Consider the following 18,009-nt stretch of genomic DNA (forward strand, 5'->3'; position numbering starts at 1 on the left):
CTGCTACTTATTCAGAGTAACAAGGAGATTGATTCCATAAACCTCCACCAAACATTTCTTTAAAAAATTCATAAATTCACCATACCTTCGTTTAATTTAAATACTAAAACTTTAGTCAACATGTTTGTTTTCTACGGTACTCGAACCGCGAATCTAAGCTCTGTCTGCACCTGGAAGGAACACTTGGATCGCCAAGGATTAAATCGAGCACGAAACTGTGCCCCAACCCCTCGAGTATCGAGATAAATGAACATACTCGGCAAAGCTGAAGCGAGATCATGTAAATCGAGCCCATCCAAAGGAAGAGTGGTTATATCGAGAGGGGGCTGTAGTTGGAGAAATTGTAGACCAGGAGCGAAGCTTGTTATTGAACCTAATGCAACGGAAAGCCGATTATGGCGACAGGAAAGGAGTCGCGAACAATAAGTTGGAACGAAGGAGGCCACGAACCGACGCGTGCTCGTTCCATCGAACGGGACCGAAATATCGATAACCGTGCCCTCGTCCGCCCACACCGTGCCCACCGAAAAAAGAAGGAAGCCAATTTTCGTATCGACAGAACATTCCTCCGGTCGGTGCACGACATTCGTGGCTTTTCTCTGGCGCAACACGCCTTATAGACCGAACCACGACGAACGGAGACACACAGGGTTACGAATCGCGTCGTACGTCCGCCCGTTCGTCGATCCGTCCGTCCACCCACGATGCTTTTGCTCCGAGTGTGGGCAGTTTCCTGTACGTTGGTCACGTATTCCTTTTTCCAGCCCACACGCGTCCCCGGTGTCTCTGTGTTGGCAGAAGAGAGGCCTTCCCCTGAAGAATCTCTATACCAGCGCTTCCCAAACTCCGTCGAACGTCTCGTTCCCGATGTAAACAAGCGTCCCGTGAAAATTATAATTCATTCTCGAAGTAAAGGAATGATCACGGGAATAGTCGAATATTTTCGTTCGCTGATCGAGTATTCGAGCCCTCGTCTTTGTATAACGTCTTCGTACTTCGTCTCTTTAACTCGTAAGTGTGTCACTCTATAAATCGTTTCGTGTCCATTTCGGATAAACACGAATCCGTTCGAGATTGCCGATCACGTTTCGTTTGAATTTTTCTTGCGGCAACCCCGAGCATACTAATTGCAAATTTCTCGTGTGGCGCGAGTGAAAAAGTTTGGGAAACCCTGCTTTGTATGGCATCGCGGGTTCGGCCTGCCTTGCGCGTCCCTCCGTCTCCTGGGGAAACGGAGAACGGAGGGACCGTGCGTAGGGAGTGCTCCCGGAGGGACGGAGAACAATGATACGAGGTAGAGAGGGCAGAGAGAAAGACAGAGAGGAGAGGGAGGAGGAGTGCCCCTCTGGTACCACCACGCGTTGTAATACTCCCTCCTGCGTGCCATATGTAAAAGCATACCCGCATTGCGCGTCGAGTGACGGAGGGAGCGCACTTACGACTGGCTGCGTGCGTGAGTGTGTCGCGTATGCCTGCGATAAAACGTGACGTCACGAGCCACGTGATCGTACGATACGGTGGGGGCAGCCCATTCATAATCCGAGGAAGGACAGGCTTAAGGCCGTTTCGGACGTTACCTCGAACCGAACGCCCGTAGCTACCTTTTTTTTTTCTCTTCTTCCTCCTCTTCGTCTTCTTTTTTTCCTCTTCTCTTTCTTTATCGCGCAGGCCACGGTTGATGCACCAACCTGCCCGACACCGGTACAGGAACCGTGCGCTCCGAATATTGTCAAACGAACGATAATGCTCGACCGCCACGTCAGCTTTAGGGATACTTCGCTCGAGCGTGCTTCGAGGTATATCTCGAGTAGCCAGGATGCACCCTCTTCCTGTCACAGGGCCTTTCTACTAGGGCTACCAGGCCTCGTCGAATTATTTGCATTCGAATAGATAATCAATGTTCGTGACCACTGACTATCTGGATATTCGTTGTATACAGCTAGTAAAAATTGTTGAGGCCTACTATTTTAATTACACTTGTATCTAAATTTCTAGAATCTCTAGAAACATTCTGGACTATTTTCGTAGTCGTGTCCAAACGAGGAAATTATTCCAGGCTAATATTATTTCCAGTCTAAACAAAGAAACAATGTACAGTTACAGGATTAATATATTTTTATCCGACGACGATTACGTTGACAGTTGAAAACGTCCAAGTTGCGCAAACACGATTTAATGGTACATGCGTGTGGAATTGGGAACCACCGAAAACGTTATAATATAAATCTGTGTTTATACTGAAAGGTTCGAAACCTCAGTAAACGTGTAAAATTTCGTGCATTCTCGCTTTCCCCAGCCCAGACTGAGGTAACGAAATCTGAAATTGTTGGGAACGGCGAAAAATCGCTTAACATAGAAGACACCCTGTGGAAGCCTACAAGGCGTGCCCACGGATGCACAACACGGCTGATAGCACGATGGATCACAACTACAAGCACCGTATGCGACCAATGAGTCGTATCCTGCTAAACTGTTAAGAAGGAAGTGGTTCGTTGCTGCTGTTCTCTCTCCCTCTCCATCTCGCACTCTCCCTCTGGTCATCCTTTTCTCTCTCTATCCGCACGCATTCGACCTCTCTGTCGGTTACACGGTTTATGTTTCTGCTGGTAGCACTGTTCGCTCCCGCGGTTACGCTTCACTCGGTACTTCGTGGTTCCATCATTGAATATAAAGATCGCGCGAAAGGTCGATGAAAGAAACGCCAACAAGACGGGGTATAACGTAGCGCTACTGATTAATAGGCCAGTCCCCAGAGATTTTAAAAATGCAACGATTGGACGTAGCCGTTACGTTGCGTCAATAGATCTACTTAACTGTACTCGACAAGTATTCCGAATGCTATTTCAAGTACGGCCAAATTGCACTAAATAAAATATTTTAATTTTGCACTTCACGATGTACGACTAAAATTGAACCGCAGAGAAGACCCCCGTACGCGTATGTAACAGAATATTCGATGTGCAAATATTTCTTTCGCTCGCTTCAACTATATGCTTATATTCCTCTGATATAACCGTAATATTAATAGCAGAAAAAACTCACCGGTATTTTACTGCTCTTCAGGAAGTCCAGCAACGCCTCCAGCGCACCCAAAGTCGACGCCTGCACGTAAACTCCACGTTCCGCGAGACGGATGTTGCCTAGAGCGCTGGACAACTCTTTCGCGATCTCTTCCTTTAGGATCTCCACCTCGTCAGGTTTCTGAGCCACTTGGAGGTTTAATCCTATACATAACAAATTAAATAGTCTACTTCCCCGAGATGTTACAACTCTGATAATAATAGAATATTCCTCACCCGCGATTGCTTTCTCTAAGTCCTTCGCAGCGATTTTCACTCCTTGCGCGGCTTTGACCTCTCGGTGTTCAATATACGCACTCTGCAAATAATAATAAATATCACGTTGGAAAGTACACTCTGAACAAAAGTTTCTCAACTTGATTCGACGTTACGATATACGTTTCATATATTATTTTAAATATTTCTTACTTTGACCCTCAATTCCTTCAATGGCTGCGGCATAAGGAGCGAACGTATTTGAGTCACTATAGGACCATCTGTACCAGCAACTATCATCGTTTCACCTTCTCTCAACGTTCCATTGACTAGAATACAATCTATCGTAGTGCCGAGACCTGGCAATGCTTTCACTTCCAAAACTGTGGCTTGGAGCTCTTCGCTGTACATGAGTCTTTTAGCTAGCGGGCCTTGACAAGCCTCTACTATTAACAACAACAGGTTCCCCATCCCCTCACCTACGCGTAAAGAGTAACCATTATTCCGCGTTCAAGAATTTCTATAGCGTATACTATCTAAAAAATGTATATAACGTGTTAACACACCTGTAATAGCGCTAGTGGGAACAAGGGAAACGTAACTTCTAGGATCAGGGTTTTCATAGAACAATGCAGCGTTCAAGCCCTGTTCAGCAAATTGCACGATCACTTCCTTCGAACGTGTTTCGAATTCTCGTTGCGTATTGATCGCTTGGCTTTTCAATATATCTTGAATATCTTTCCGACTCATAGTTTGCCAGTCGTATAATCTGCGAAAATTATGTTATCGCTACTTTATGCTTATTCAATTCGTACTCGCAACGCGAGTAATCGTATGGCTATTAACTTTAAATACTTCACCTATCAATTTTATTTAAAGCTACGATGAAAGGACATTTCTTCGTTTTCAGTAAGTTAATACTTTCGATAGTCTGCGGCTCTAAACCATGCATAATGTCTACTACTAATATCGCTATATCACAAAGAGAGGATCCTCTGTTTCTTAAATTGCTAAAGGACTCGTGACCAGGAGTGTCTATAATCAACAATCCAGGAATTTTGAACTTCTTATCGGCAAACTGAAAAAAGAAATTGCACGATCGAAATTACTCGAATAATGCCCTATTCAACGGTACACGTGATACTTGCGACAACTTACTCCTTTAACGTGTTTCGTTGACTCTTGAATGGCATCGATAGGTACGTTCGTTGCACCGATTTGTTGAGTTATACCGCCTGCTTCGCCGTCTTGCACATTCGTCCGTCTCAATTTGTCAAGGATCTTTGTTTTTCCAGTATCGACGTGACCTAAGACGCACACTACGGCAGCTCGAAGATTATCCAGCGACTTGTTCTTCTCCGCTTCTATCCTTCGAAGTTGTATTCGTTCTCTAGCGCGTTCCTTTTTCCTTGCTGCATCCGATACTTTGTCTTCTAACCCACTGTCATCCTCGCTTTCTTCAGTTTCCGATTCGCTGCCACTGTCGCTTTCCGATTCGCTTTCCGAAGATTCCTTCCTACTTGTCTCGGTTTGCGTTACTTTTGCTTTATCGGACGAACGGATCGCTTTACCCTTCTCAGGTGTTTTCGACGCTTCTTCCGATTTGTCTGTTAAATGATATGTCGTCAAAATATATTCTATTAAATAAATGTATATATATTCGCAATTATATACGGATAATACCTTCATCTTCGCTACTCTCAGCATCCCAGGAATCTTTGATGTCCTCCGTCTTCTCTTCCGTTTCTTTTGACTGCTGGTCTACGATTTCTACCTCAACTTTATCGGTATCTGTTGCATTCTCCTCCACTTTTCCGTCATCCTTCTCGTCGATGCTAACTTGTTGCTTCACTTTGTTCGGTCTTATACGGGTTCCTGAACCAATATGCATTACATTTTTGGCGCTTTGTTATTTATTTTAATGCCACTTTACACGAGCTATCTTTAATTACCTGGTCTATGTTTCTTGTCTGCTACATCCGGTAAGGGCAAACCTTGAGCTTTAAGCGCTTCGAGCATCGCTTGGGCTCTTGCCCTATCTTGCTTTTGTTTTGTTGTCAAAAGTTTTCCTTCCGCTTTTAACCTTTCTTTTCTCTGTTTTTCCTTAAGTTTCTTCTTCTCTTTGCGTTCCTGTTCAAGACGAACCTGCTCCAATCGCGCTTGCTCCCGTAATTCTTCTTGTCGCAACCGTTCTTGTTCTTCCAGTTTTAACCTTTCCTCGTCTTCCTTTAATTTTTTCAATGCTTCTTGCATGGCCGCGATAGTCTTCTTTCCAGGACCTTTGCCTATTGCACATATCTAATTATACTAAATGTAGACATGCATTAATGTTACATCCTAACAAACACAGACTGCGTCAAGGTTCTTGTATTAAAAAACTAACAAAACCACTTGCTACCTTTTTCTTTTGCCACCTCCTCCTTGACCCCTTTCTTTTTCTTCTTCTTTCCATCATCAGTTTCCAGTGTCGTAGAATCTGCTTCTGCTGCATCTGTTACTTTTGCTTCTGGCTCTTTCTTTGTTCCCTTTTCTGGAACTCCCTCCTTTGTTTCATCCCCATCTATCTGTTTGGCTATTTCCTGTTGTAATCAGAATAAACATAACAAATTATATAATTTATCCTAAATGCAAACAAAATTATAGAATATGTACTACATACTCCTTTCTTTTGGGCAAGTTTCTTCTGTTTCTCCCGTTCCTTCTTCTCTTTTTTCTTTTGTGCAGCAGTTTTTACAGTACTAACTTCAGCATCATCATCCATATCATTCTCGTCGAGAAGGGCAGCAGCTTTCAGCTCCTCTTTAATATCTATAGCATCACCTTTTTCCTTCTTTTTAGCCTTCTTTTCCTTCTTCTTTTTGTCCACATCATTGTCAGTACTCTCCTTCTCAATTGGCTTATCATCTTTCTCGACTGACTCAGCCTTTTTCCCAACTAGTTCATCTGGTTTCTCTCCAGAATATTCTAGTTGCAATTCAGCCAATACCTTCTCAATATCTTCTTCGCTATCATTGCGCTTTCTTCTGGCTGTTATTAAAGGAGAATTACAAAATATTTAAAATAAAACAAATTTATTCTCTTCGTTATGAAGTAAATTTTATTCTGTTATGTAATTGCAATGTCAGATAATTGAGCAGCTAAAATGTCCAAAACGACTTAAATTACAATATAATACCGAATAACAGGTCACCAAATTCCAATCTGCCATTTATGGTACTTTCACAATCTGGTTCACAACTGAACAACTTTCACTTTCCACTAATAGTATGCATATTTCAACAATTTATATACTTGCCAAAAGTTTATATGACATGAGGTTATAGACGACGACTATACCATCCTTAACATATTTATATTCGACAAAGAATGGAATCGTGTTATCTAACGGCATCCTCGAACATTTATAAAATATGTATTCCAACAACCAAAGTGTTACATTTTTTCAAAACCGACAATATATTTATCGCTTCTTAGAGTTGTAAAATGAAGCAGACAAGCTGAACTTCGATCTGTTAAGCTATGAACACAATGGAAAAACTAAAAATCCATCGTAATTCTTTCCGTATGTAACAGAAAAGCGGTTAGGTTGAGGTTAAGTCGAAGCAGACGACATTTCTCACGTGAGAAATTAATTCTAAAAATTGATGAAAAAAGGCAGACGAGTATATGGATTATTAAAAAGATTATTTTCTTGTTGCTTCACGACATCTATGAATAAAAAGTACCACTATTTCCTTACCTTTCTTGCCTTTCTTCGGTTGAGATTCCTGCATCTTGATCCGTTTTCAAGATTTTCCTTATGCTCGCTCAGTTTTCTCACAAGTTGCCGACCGTTCCCCAACGGAATCCTTTTCGCGTAAAGAAGTCGAATCTTGCCTTCAAATGTCCATTAGCACGAAACCACTACAAATAAATTATACGAAATCTACAAATTCCTACCTCTTCTTCTAACCCGGTCTGCAACGACTATCCGTACAATCGAACCACGAATCATTCCAAAATTGCTAGATATTACACTAAGTAAAACTTAAAGTACCATTTTCATTAGTGAAACTCATTCGAATCAAGATGGCTGACCAATGGGATCATCTCGTATCGTCCGATGCAAACATCCTTTTCATTTTCTAGCAAATAGATGATACAATAAATTATCGTTAATAAAAGAATACTCGTTTCAAAAATTCTATACATTTGTTTCACAAAAAATATGACTTGTATCACAATTAAACGGAAGTAAAGTGCAGTTTGTATGAAAGTAATGACGTCAGTTTAGGCCCTGTTCAGCAAATTGCACGATCAGTATCCTAGTAGAGTTTCCCTAGTATCTTCTAATTGGTTGATTTTATAATTTCTGGTTTTGATAAACACACACGCCATCTGAACTAAAACTGACAACTTCCACGAGAGGCCACGCTCTTCTTTCTTCAAATCGTGACCACGATGGTGAGTGCGTTGCGTTTAAATTCTTTTTCTATAATCCAATATTATCGAAACCATCCGTGTAGAAATGCAATATTAATGTTGATTATGATTTCATTGAAACCTCGATAAATTGTTTTCTTGATTTATTTTCCTTTCGAATAGTTTGATACTGACTGTAAATATGCCAGCCCTTGTTCTGCTACGTTGATCTCGAACATAACCTTTTCGATGAAACAAATGTTCCACAACTTTTGCAAGTTTTAATGACGCTTAACTTGTATTTGTTTGTTTTCTTTTTAATCAACAGTCTACACATAAGAAGAAGACCAGGAAGCTCCGTGGTCATGTCAGCCATGGTCATGGTCGTATAGGTAAGCTGCTGTATGTAATATAACCAAATTGTAGTTCTGTTTGCGTAGTAATAATTCTACGTCGCAGCAAAAGTAACTGATCGATAAGGGAATGTTTTATTTTATTTTAGGTAAGCACAGGAAGCATCCTGGTGGTCGAGGTAATGCTGGTGGCATGCATCATCACCGTATTAACTTTGACAAATACCATCCTGGTTACTTTGGAAAGGTAGCTATAGTCATTTCATACGTTTCATTTATAAAATGCTATGTTAAATGATGATATTTAATTTGTCATTATTTCACCGGCGAACTGAATTACTTTGAATGCATATTATAATCTGATGAATTTAATAAATATCAAATTGTATTATTCAAGCTTGAATAGTAGTATATATATGATATTTTAATTTTCAGCTTGGTATGCGAAATTACCATTTGAGACGCAATACAAAGTGGTGCCCTGCTTTAAATTTGGATAAGTTGTGGACATTAGTGTCAGAGCAAACCAGACTTAAGTATAAGAATTCTGAAACTAAAGTACCAGTAATTGATCTTGTAAAAGCGGTAAGACTTTAAATATATGCTTTTACATGTAGCTTGCAATTGATAAATATATTTATATTTTTATCTTTCACAGGGATACTACAAACTTCTAGGAAAAGGACACCTTCCTAAACAACCAGTTATTGTTAAAGCCAAATTTTTCAGTAAATTGGCAGAAGACAAAATCAAGGCAGTTGGAGGTGCTTGTGTCCTGTGTGCATAAGTATGCAGGTAATTTTTTAAATATATAATTGAAACTAAAAATAATTCACAAGGAAATGTATTTCGTGATGATCGTACGAACGGGCGGACCGAATAGTGCGTACAACACTTAACATCGTGTAGATTGTTCAATTCTGATTATTTTGAACATCATTTAATAACATTTTTAAATGTTTTGGTAGATATAACCACCTATTTCTTCTGTTTCAGGAACTGAAATCTTGACGATCAACCTGCTGTACATTCTACTGCGTTTATATTCTTAATAAAATTTAAACAAAAAAAAAGAGTAAATCTATAAAACTTGTTATTTTGTTTACCGAACATAACCTCAAATAACTTTAAAAATAATTATTATTAATCTTACAATACTATTCAAACAGGATAGATTTAAAATAAAAATACTGCATACAGATTTACTTGTACAAAATAATCGAGGGTTTATTCGTTAATTATAATTGTTCAGATAAGAAATACATTTTCTTATGTACAAGGTACACATTCGAATAGCATAGGAGTTTGCTTTGAATAAAAATGTACATTTCAAATTTATAGATATACTTCATACTTGTTTTAAAAAGGTATTATGCTAGATGTGGTGGTGGTGGTGGTATTTGCATACCTGTAGCTAAAAGTGCAGGTGGTGGAGGTACTGGATTAAACATAGGAGGCCTTGGAGGAGGTGGAACTGGCACCATAGGAGGTCCTAAACCAGGTCTTATTAAAGGAACTGGAGGTGGTGGTACTTTGCCAACCGACGGTTTTTCGTTTTTAAATGCAAACTGTAAGAAAAACTGCTTAGTGTCTTTATTCCAATGGGTCCAAAATTTTCCTTCTGCTTTTTCAACTTCTCTACTGGGAACCTAAACATAAATATATTAGATATTAAAGAACAAAAGTACTTATATAATTGTACATTCTTTAATCTGTTATGAACTTACTTTAAAAGCTATAGTTTCATAGGGTTCTGCAGCAAACAGTAAGTACTGCCATTTACGGTCTGGTGGTTCAACTCTTTGTTCGTATGCTGACATAAACCTGTGTCGTGGAATAACATTATCTGCAACTTCTGGATAATCAACTTGAAACAATAAACTCTGTTGCCCAGATTCTGGGTCACGTTGTTTGGTTACTCTGTAGCCAGGTCTTCCAATTTTAACGAATTTTTTTGGCTCTACTCGAGGTTTTTCAGGAGCAAGTGTTTGTGGTGCTTCCTTGGCTTCCTTGGCAGCTCTTCGAGCCAAATTAGCCTGATGCTTTTTGCCTTGAGTGTGGGCTAAATAACTGCCCTCGTTATTATGAAGCGTTAAACACAATTTGCATTCATAAGAGCCTAAATGATTTTTCATAAAATAAGGATCCTTGTTTAAGTCGATTGTTTCCAATGCAAGTTGTCGTAAACGTTCCCTTCTGTCACGATTGCTTTCCGACCATGAGGCAACACCACCGCCTCCAGTTTTGCCTCCTGGCCGATTTTGAAAATCCATTTTCGGTTCTTAGTTTGTTTTACACAATTATCACACCGTAAAATGCGTTAATGTTTCCTTCGTATACTGTAAACAACGCGTGAGCCGACTTGGAGCAAGCAGAATGTCCTCATTCCTCACCGCTCACTAAGCCGCTCTATGAGCAGATTTTAGCATCAATGGCGCCATCGGCGGTAAAACGTCTAAGTTTGTAGTAAAACTAGTTTCCATCGTTCCCGCTGAATGGCGCCACTTGCTAAAGGGTCGATAATTATAGTTAAATTAAATAACTATTCATAATAATGATAAATCTGACACATTAACTAATGTATCGTAACGTTATAAAGTAAAGAATTGTATTAATTATGCATTTATTGAAAAATAAAGAAATAATTGGTTCTTGTATTTTAATGACCGTATTTCTAAAACAATTTTTTGTATCATCATAAATCGACCTAATAACATTAATAAGTGTAGTACGAAATAATGCATTTTATTAATCATATACGTCATAATTAAACAATTTACATAACTTAAATGCGAACTCAGGAAGAACTACTAATACATGGCATGTTTCATTAAGTATCAATTTATACAATTACTATGTGAATTTTTTTCAGAATCACAATTAGTTATTATTGTAAAGCCGGCGTGAAAGATATATGTATATATAAACAGAGTAATACGCGTATAGCCACCTTTAACGTCATAATATATATAAAAACTAATTATACCATTACTTATACTATCGTAAGAAAGTACAAAAATATAATTCTGCGAAAATATAAATATCTTAATTTTACTACTATTTACATTGTCTTAGAAGAAGGAATGAAAGAATGTTAATACTTGGAGAATGAATAGTTTACATCTAACAATACTTCGTGCTACTATTACACATTTTTTTTAATGGTATATTTGGAAGACATTCTTTACCATTTCTTTCGTATGTATGTTTCTTCCATAGTTGAAAGATTTCACATGTTCCAATAAATTAGCTGGAAACGTAATAATATAATATAAATGTAAACAAGTCAAAAACAACATTTTTGATGAAATAAAATAAGAAATGCGATAGTAAACTATGATCATGCAAATTCTAAACATGCATATACATGTGGAGTAGTTCCTGTATTACTAAATGTTACTAGTTGTAAAAATCAAACATACATATTTTCCTTATTTGGTATCATCAATTAATAACAACAATTTACATCCCATTGTATATACGAAGAAATAAATAAATTATAGAAATTGCAGTCAAAATATTCCTAGAAACTATGTTCCTCGTAGTTTCATATTTCTCTTTAAATTAAATTGTTTGTTGTCTCTTTAAATGAAATTGGTACGTCAAATAAATGTCTTTTATATATATTCTTCTAATTCTCTTATTCTATCTTCCAATTCTTTTATTTGTCTACATCGTGAACGACATATATCTTTTATTAATGCCTTTTCTTTTTCCAACCTTATTATTTTTGCCTGATCCTATGGAATTAATGTTGTAATTAGTATTGATGAAAATCAGTGTATATTTTGCATTTTCTCTTACATTGACTGCTCCATTTAAACCTTGTGCTGTATTATTAGATATCGTTTGGCAACCTTGATTTTTTCTATTTATTCGCCAGTTTCTGCATGTATCGCATTCCCACGCGTTAATTTCATACATAGCCTTTCTAAGATTCGATAGCTCGACGCGAAGTTTTGTGTTCTATTGGAGACAAAAACGTACATTTCCGATTGGTTTTATTTAATAAAGAGTAAAAAATATTTTTACTATACGTACTTTTTCACGTAACGAGAGTAGATGCTCTTCTAATTCCTTGCATTTTTGTTGGTAAGGGAAGTTTTCACTTTGGATTTGAATCTCTAACGCAGCGATCTGTCCATTTTTCGCGACCAACTTCAATTCTAATTCTTCAATCTGTTTCCTAAACATTTGGTAGATTTCTTCGTTTTCACAGGTATCAGACGTCCAATTTTCAATTTGCCTTTTTTGGTTAACTACCTCGGATCTGCTATGTCGTCTTCTCATCATTTCAAACGCTGGGCTTACAGATCTCGAACCGCTACTGTCGCTTTTCGATTCTAATTTATTTTCGTATTCGATTAGTTTGGTTTGCAATTCTGTATTCTCTTTTTTCAATGCAAGGAAAACTTGTTCATTGTGCATTTTCAGATCACCCAATTGCTTTATATCGATCTGTGATCCTGTTTTTATCATTTCAAATTGGTCCTGAAGTTTTTTGTTTTCCTCCTTGAGTACTTTTAGTTTCTCCTCCAATTCGTTGACCAATTTGTTTTCTATTTGATGAACATACAGTTTGTCCTTTAGACTTGAGATTTCTGCATCGCGGTCACGTATAACTGCCGCGCGTTCCTCCAGCTGTTTGTCGAGTTCATTGTTTTTAGTAATTAAATCTTCCACCCGATTTACATAGTCTTTAATCTCTTTGTCTCTTTGGTTTAATAACAATTTGTTACTTTCTAATTCTAGTGCAAGTTTATTCTTCTCTTGGAGAAGAGCATCGTATCTACTATTTTCCTGAGCTAACGATGGAATACTTTGCCTGGATTTATACGACGATAATGTTTTAGTTAGTTCAACGTTTTCTTGGGATAACAACTCGTATTGTCCCTTCAAATTAACTAATTCCTTCAAAATTTTAGTTTTACTATCCTGAAGTTCGGTTATACGATTACTCGCACCTTCTAAATTATTTTGCAATCGTTTGTTTAGATCTCTCAAGTCATCCATCTCTTCCTCCGCTTTCACCTTACTCGTGCTATTTCTAATCTTCCTATCCAACTTCGCGTTCGCGCATTGCAAGTCTTCGTATTTTTCTTTCAGACAGTCCAGCTCCTCTACCAAAGTAATGTTTCTGTTATTCAATTCATTCAACTGCTTATTCAGTCCAACATTTTTTATTTCTTCAGAATTCAATTTATCCTTGATTATTTCTATCTGTTTTTCTTTCTCCATTTTCAATTCTTCTATCTCTTCCTTGTATCGACCGATGCTTATTCTTCGCTCCTTACTTTGTTCCTTTAGCATTTCGTAATCTGGCATGATTGTATCAAATTTAGCTTTGTATTCCGACAGCATATCGCACTTAGTTTTTAGATGTGCGGTGATATTTTCGATTTGCGACGATTTATTATCCGCATCGTGGCTCAACTCATTGTAAGCTTGCGTAAGTTGTTCGAGCTCGGCGGTCAATTTACTTATAGTTTGATTATTCATTTTCAATTCGGACGCGTTTGCTTCTATGATGTTCTTTAACTGATTATGATTCGCTTCGAGACCTTCGATGGTGCTCTTCAATTCCATATTTTTCGTCTTATAAGATTCTATACTGCAAACAAGATTTTCTATCTTTTTATCGTACACCGCTTTCTCAGATTTCATTTTAGACTGAAGTTCGATTTCCTTCTTTTTAAAAGCTTCCTCTGCGTTTTTTTCCCGTTTTTGCGCTACGATAAACGCTTCTTCGTCTCGTGCCTTACAATGTTTATCGAATTCGGCTTGCAAATTGTTGAAATCAATTTCAAGAGTCTCCATTTTTTCTTTAAGTGCTTCCTTCTCGCAGCCGCTTTCCTTTAAACGATGCTCCAACAGATGAATCTTGTCTTGCAGTTGATTATGGACGCTCTCTCGATTTGTTAAGTCCGTTTGTAATTTTTCAATTTCCGTTTCTAATTCGTTGGCCCATAACGTTACACGTATCTCTGCATCTGCACTTTGTCGTTTTTCATCTTCGAGCTTGTGCTTATCTTTCTCAAACGATTCTCTCATAATTTTAATTACTTCTTCTTCTTTCAACATAAGGGTCTGTAGAAAAATTACGAAAATTTCATTCGCAGTCTTGTTTAAGAAATCTGCGCAATTTATTTTATTCTTAAGCGATTTCAGTTCTTTTAGCATACATTTTTTAACAGTTTCTAATTCTTCGGTTAACATTTTATTATCATTCATTAAAGTGTTATCCTTGTTAAACGCATGCTTGTTGTTCTCGTCTCTCATTCTGCCAAAGTTAGATTCAATGTCTCGAAGTTTTTCAAGGTCTTGCTTTAAATTATAATTCTCTTCAACATGTTTGTTTAACGTTTCCTTCATTTTCTGTAATTTAATCTCAGACTCCTTGGTGTACTCTTCAAATTTCTGTGTTACAGACTCTAATTCGTTTTTATATTTATTTACTAGATTATCTTTAGAATCAGTTAATTGAACTTCGAGTTCTTGCAATTTTTGTTTCAGCAGCTCCTTCTCACTTTCGCTTTCTTGTAAAAGATTTTCCAGCTGAGAAACTTTTCCCTGAAGATCTTTATATAGATTTTCTTGCGTCTTCAGATCTGCCTGAAGGTTTTCTATATCTGATTCTAGTTCCTTGGCCCACGATGTCGCACGTTGTTCTGCTTCAACACTTTGTTTCCTTTCATTTTCTAATTCCTCGTATTGTTTCTTCAATAATTCTAAATCGTCTTTGTGTTTACGTTCGATCGCCTTTGCACAAACATCCAACTCGTCCTTCTGATTCGTCAGCGAGTCTAATTCGTCCTTCAACGATGAAATGCATTTGTTTAAATCGTCGATCGTATGATTTAATTCGATAATGAGAATATCTTTATTTTTCTTTTCAGCCTTCAGGTCTTCCACTTCTACTTCTAGCGTTAATTTTTCGCTCTGTATTACTTTCTCCTTTTCAGAATAGTGATCGATTTCCTTGCTCATATTTGACAATTCACTTTCAAGTATAAGAGCTTTTTCCGTAGCCGTGGCTACCGCCATCTCGGTGTCCGACACTTTTTGTTGTAGCTCTTCGTTCATATTCTTCAATGTGCTTATTTCGTCTAGTAAGCTGGCTTTCTCCGCTCTGAATTTATTAAGCATAGAAGTGAAGTTCGCACTATTTTTCTTCAACTCGTCTATATCATCTCTGACTTGGTCGATACTGTTTTGTATACGTTCAATCCTAGTTTCCTTTTTGTCCGTATTCTTCTTCGATGTAGAGTCAACATTTTTCTGATCGATCACTTCGTCATGGAGTTTCTCAAATTCATCGCACTTCTCTCTGTACAAAAACGATAATTTATCGCGGTCGTCTCTCAATGTCTCCAATTCGTTGTGCAAGTGTTGAACCTTCTCCTCCATGAAACTCACGTTCATTCCATCCACGAAGCTGGCATTCAGAGATGCATCGAGGCAACTTAAATTCAATTCTTGATTAACTTTCATTTTCAGAGTCTCGGTGTCTGCGCATTTCTGATCGAACTTTCGCTGCAAGTCTTCCAGTTTATGATTTAAAAGCTTTGCCTCGAGCTTGAGAGCCCTACGATTTTCATTTACGTTCTTCAAACGCGCGCACTGATTGCAGGGTGACAATTTCAAGTCGCTCAATTTTGTGTTTAAACGAGTTAGATGATTTACTTGATCTTGTAACGTTAGAACTTTATTTGCCAGTACTTCACGGTTTTCTTCTTGCAATGTGTCCTTCGCAATCTCGTCTTTCCTTGTATCGTCGAGTGTGCTAAACGAATGCGACGTATTGTCATCCATAGTTTCCAATAAAGTGTTTGAAAATTTAACATTCTCGTCCGTTAACATCGTTACCTTAAATTTCAATTCCATAATCTCGGCTTTCAAGTGACTGTTCTCTGTTCTTAGTTGCTCCACATCATTTTGATCGGAACTTATGGTTTTCGCTAGAGATATTTTGTTTTTCAGAATATCGCATTGCTCTTTTAACATGTCATTTTCCTCGATCTTATCCATTAAATCGGTAGAGAGTTCATTGTTTTCTCTTACTAAGAATTCATTCCTTTCTGTAAGTACTTGAACTTTCTCCTTGTAAATACATTCGTGGTCGTACTGAAGTGACTTACTTTCTTTAATATTTTCCAGCTCCTTATTTTGTTCCGCTATCACTGCTGTTAATTTCATGTTTTCCGTCTTTAACGTGTCAATTTTATTCTGATATTTATTTATCAACTCTTCATCGCCGAGTTTTTCCGGCGTCTTCGAACGGATATTCTGTAACTTGTCGTTTAAGTGGATGCAATCACTTTCTAAACTAATTTTCTCGTCCGTAATTTTGGAAATATGCGCGTACAGTTCATCGATTGTTCTTTGAAGATTGAACTCTGCTTGCTTTGAACGTTCCTTTTCAATGGATAACTTAGTCGACATTTCCATATTTTCGTGCGTTAGTAAATAAATAGTTTTCTGTAACTTTTCCACGTCCGATTTAAGGCCTTGGACGTCATTTTTTATTTCGTCCAATTCTTGAATTTTCAATTCAAGATCTTCCACCAATTTAGCTTTTTCTTCCTCCAACTGCAATATCGGATTTAAAGAATATTCGTTGATTTCGTTATCCTTGAAATTTAACAAGTCAGATTGTTTTATTTGTTGGTGCTTTGCGCGACAATGATTTTCCTCGCACATTACTTGTTTTTCCAAGGTTGTAAATTCGCGAAGTTCTATGAGATCTTTAGCTAAATAAGAAATATATCCGCGTAAAACATTCTTTGGCGTCGTAGGAGAACCTTGATTGCTTGAAGTTTGTACAAACGAGTCCTGTTTTTCTGGTGTTACAGAGGAAGTATTGCTTTTCGATTTTATACTTAATATACTATGTGGATATTTAATATCTTCCTCTTCGAAGTTAATGCCATTTTCTTTGGTTTCACAAGACGATTCGCATTCAATTAAGCTTAATTCGAAGTCGGTAAAAGGTGTCTGACACGTCTTATTTATGTTGAATTGCGCGTTGCTTTTGTTATATGGTTTTTCAGGGGACATTTCTTTTATTGTTGGTAAACCATTTATCGTTTGACAAAGAGGCTGATATTGTTTAAAGATTCCAGGATTACACCGATTCGGCCTTCTTCTAGATTTACATTTAAATGATTCCACGTGATTTTCGGCACACCCAGAAACAATTTGAGTTTTTAGCAACTTTATACGTTCTTCTAGCACGCGATTAATTTGAAATTTCTCTTGCAATCTAGATTCATCTTCGCATTCTGTAGATGCGCTTCCGTTTCGTATACTCTGCAATTCCGTTTGAAGTTTTATCAACTGTTTTGCATAACGTGTTAAGAGCGGCGCATCGGATACCACCTCATTCTTTTTCGGTTGGCTATTCACATTTTTGGCTCGAGTTGCAAACGATAGAGTGTAATATGTTTCCTCTAAAGCAGTAGTAGTCACATTACACACTAATGCTATCAAAGAGTTACCACACAACGACGACTGCAAGAGTTCTGTTAATTTGCTGTTACGATAATTGATATCTTTTGGATCATTTTGCAATTCGCTTAGCTGCGTAATTACTGATTCAAAGGTGGAAAGAGATACGTCCATTTGATGTCCCTCAATGCCATTTATTTGACAAGATTTTTTGAAACCACCTAGATCTACCAAATTTAATTGTGATACTTGCACAGTGCTTTGAGAATCTCCACTGTCCTGACTTTCAATTGTAATTCGAAATATGCTGTGATTACTAATATATTCGTTCTTATTAGTCTTGTTTATCTTCTGGTTTTTAATCCCTTTTTTCATTATTGATAACATGTAATCTGAGGAGTTTGTAATTTCTTCTTTAGAGTCAACAATGATTTGATCGCCGTCATCTTTATGTAATGTTAAGTCAAGTCCACTTTTATTTAGAAGGTCATTAACTGTCTCATTATGAATTTCTAAATAAGACACCCTGAAAA

At 37.6% G+C, this 18,009-nt stretch overlaps 4 protein-coding genes across 4 annotated transcripts in view; 1 reads left to right on the forward strand and 3 right to left on the reverse strand.

The window, feature by feature from the left end:
- Positions 1-18,009, reverse strand: part of LOC128888443 (aldehyde dehydrogenase 1A1) — a 127,982-nt gene that overhangs the window by 90,478 nt on the left and 19,495 nt on the right. The gene's annotated exons all lie outside the window — the stretch shown is intronic.
- Positions 1-18,009, reverse strand: part of LOC128888847 (centromere-associated protein E) — a 46,496-nt gene that overhangs the window by 27,624 nt on the left and 863 nt on the right. The window contains exons 3-19 of the mRNA XM_054146011.1: positions 12,071-18,002; positions 11,834-11,995; positions 11,652-11,769; positions 9,757-10,310; positions 9,438-9,678; positions 7,353-7,399; positions 7,015-7,048; positions 5,935-6,302; positions 5,674-5,854; positions 5,228-5,560; positions 4,950-5,150; positions 4,434-4,882; positions 4,136-4,353; positions 3,842-4,044; positions 3,489-3,754; positions 3,297-3,378; positions 3,043-3,224 (exon numbers count right to left, since the gene is read on the reverse strand). Of these exons, the coding sequence (XP_054001986.1) occupies positions 3,043-3,224; positions 3,297-3,378; positions 3,489-3,754; positions 3,842-4,044; positions 4,136-4,353; positions 4,434-4,882; positions 4,950-5,150; positions 5,228-5,560; positions 5,674-5,854; positions 5,935-6,302; positions 7,015-7,048; positions 7,353-7,399; positions 9,438-9,678; positions 9,757-10,310; positions 11,652-11,769; positions 11,834-11,995; positions 12,071-18,002 (9,571 nt within the window). The remainder of the gene's footprint in view (positions 1-3,042; positions 3,225-3,296; positions 3,379-3,488; positions 3,755-3,841; positions 4,045-4,135; positions 4,354-4,433; positions 4,883-4,949; positions 5,151-5,227; positions 5,561-5,673; positions 5,855-5,934; positions 6,303-7,014; positions 7,049-7,352; positions 7,400-9,437; positions 9,679-9,756; positions 10,311-11,651; positions 11,770-11,833; positions 11,996-12,070; positions 18,003-18,009) is intronic.
- LOC128888449 (60S ribosomal protein L27a) lies at positions 7,636-9,118 on the forward strand. The gene is made up of 6 exons (XM_054145319.1): positions 7,636-7,718; positions 8,005-8,068; positions 8,179-8,276; positions 8,465-8,614; positions 8,688-8,824; positions 9,026-9,118. The coding sequence occupies exons 1-5, from the start codon at positions 7,716-7,718 to the stop codon at positions 8,814-8,816; spliced, it is 444 nt and encodes a 147-aa protein (XP_054001294.1). The 5' UTR covers positions 7,636-7,715; the 3' UTR covers positions 8,817-8,824; positions 9,026-9,118.
- On the reverse strand, positions 9,227-10,450 carry LOC128888448 (splicing factor 3A subunit 2). The gene is made up of 2 exons (XM_054145318.1): positions 9,757-10,450; positions 9,227-9,678 (listed from the first exon to the last, which is right to left on the reverse strand). Exons 1-2 carry the CDS (start codon positions 10,300-10,302, stop codon positions 9,400-9,402), a joined length of 825 nt encoding a protein of 274 aa, XP_054001293.1. The 5' UTR covers positions 10,303-10,450; the 3' UTR covers positions 9,227-9,399.

This window comes from Hylaeus anthracinus, unplaced genomic scaffold, assembly GCF_026225885.1.
Source record: "Hylaeus anthracinus isolate JK02 unplaced genomic scaffold, UHH_iyHylAnth1.0_haploid 11994, whole genome shotgun sequence".
NCBI classification, from domain to species: domain Eukaryota; kingdom Metazoa; phylum Arthropoda; class Insecta; order Hymenoptera; family Colletidae; genus Hylaeus; species Hylaeus anthracinus.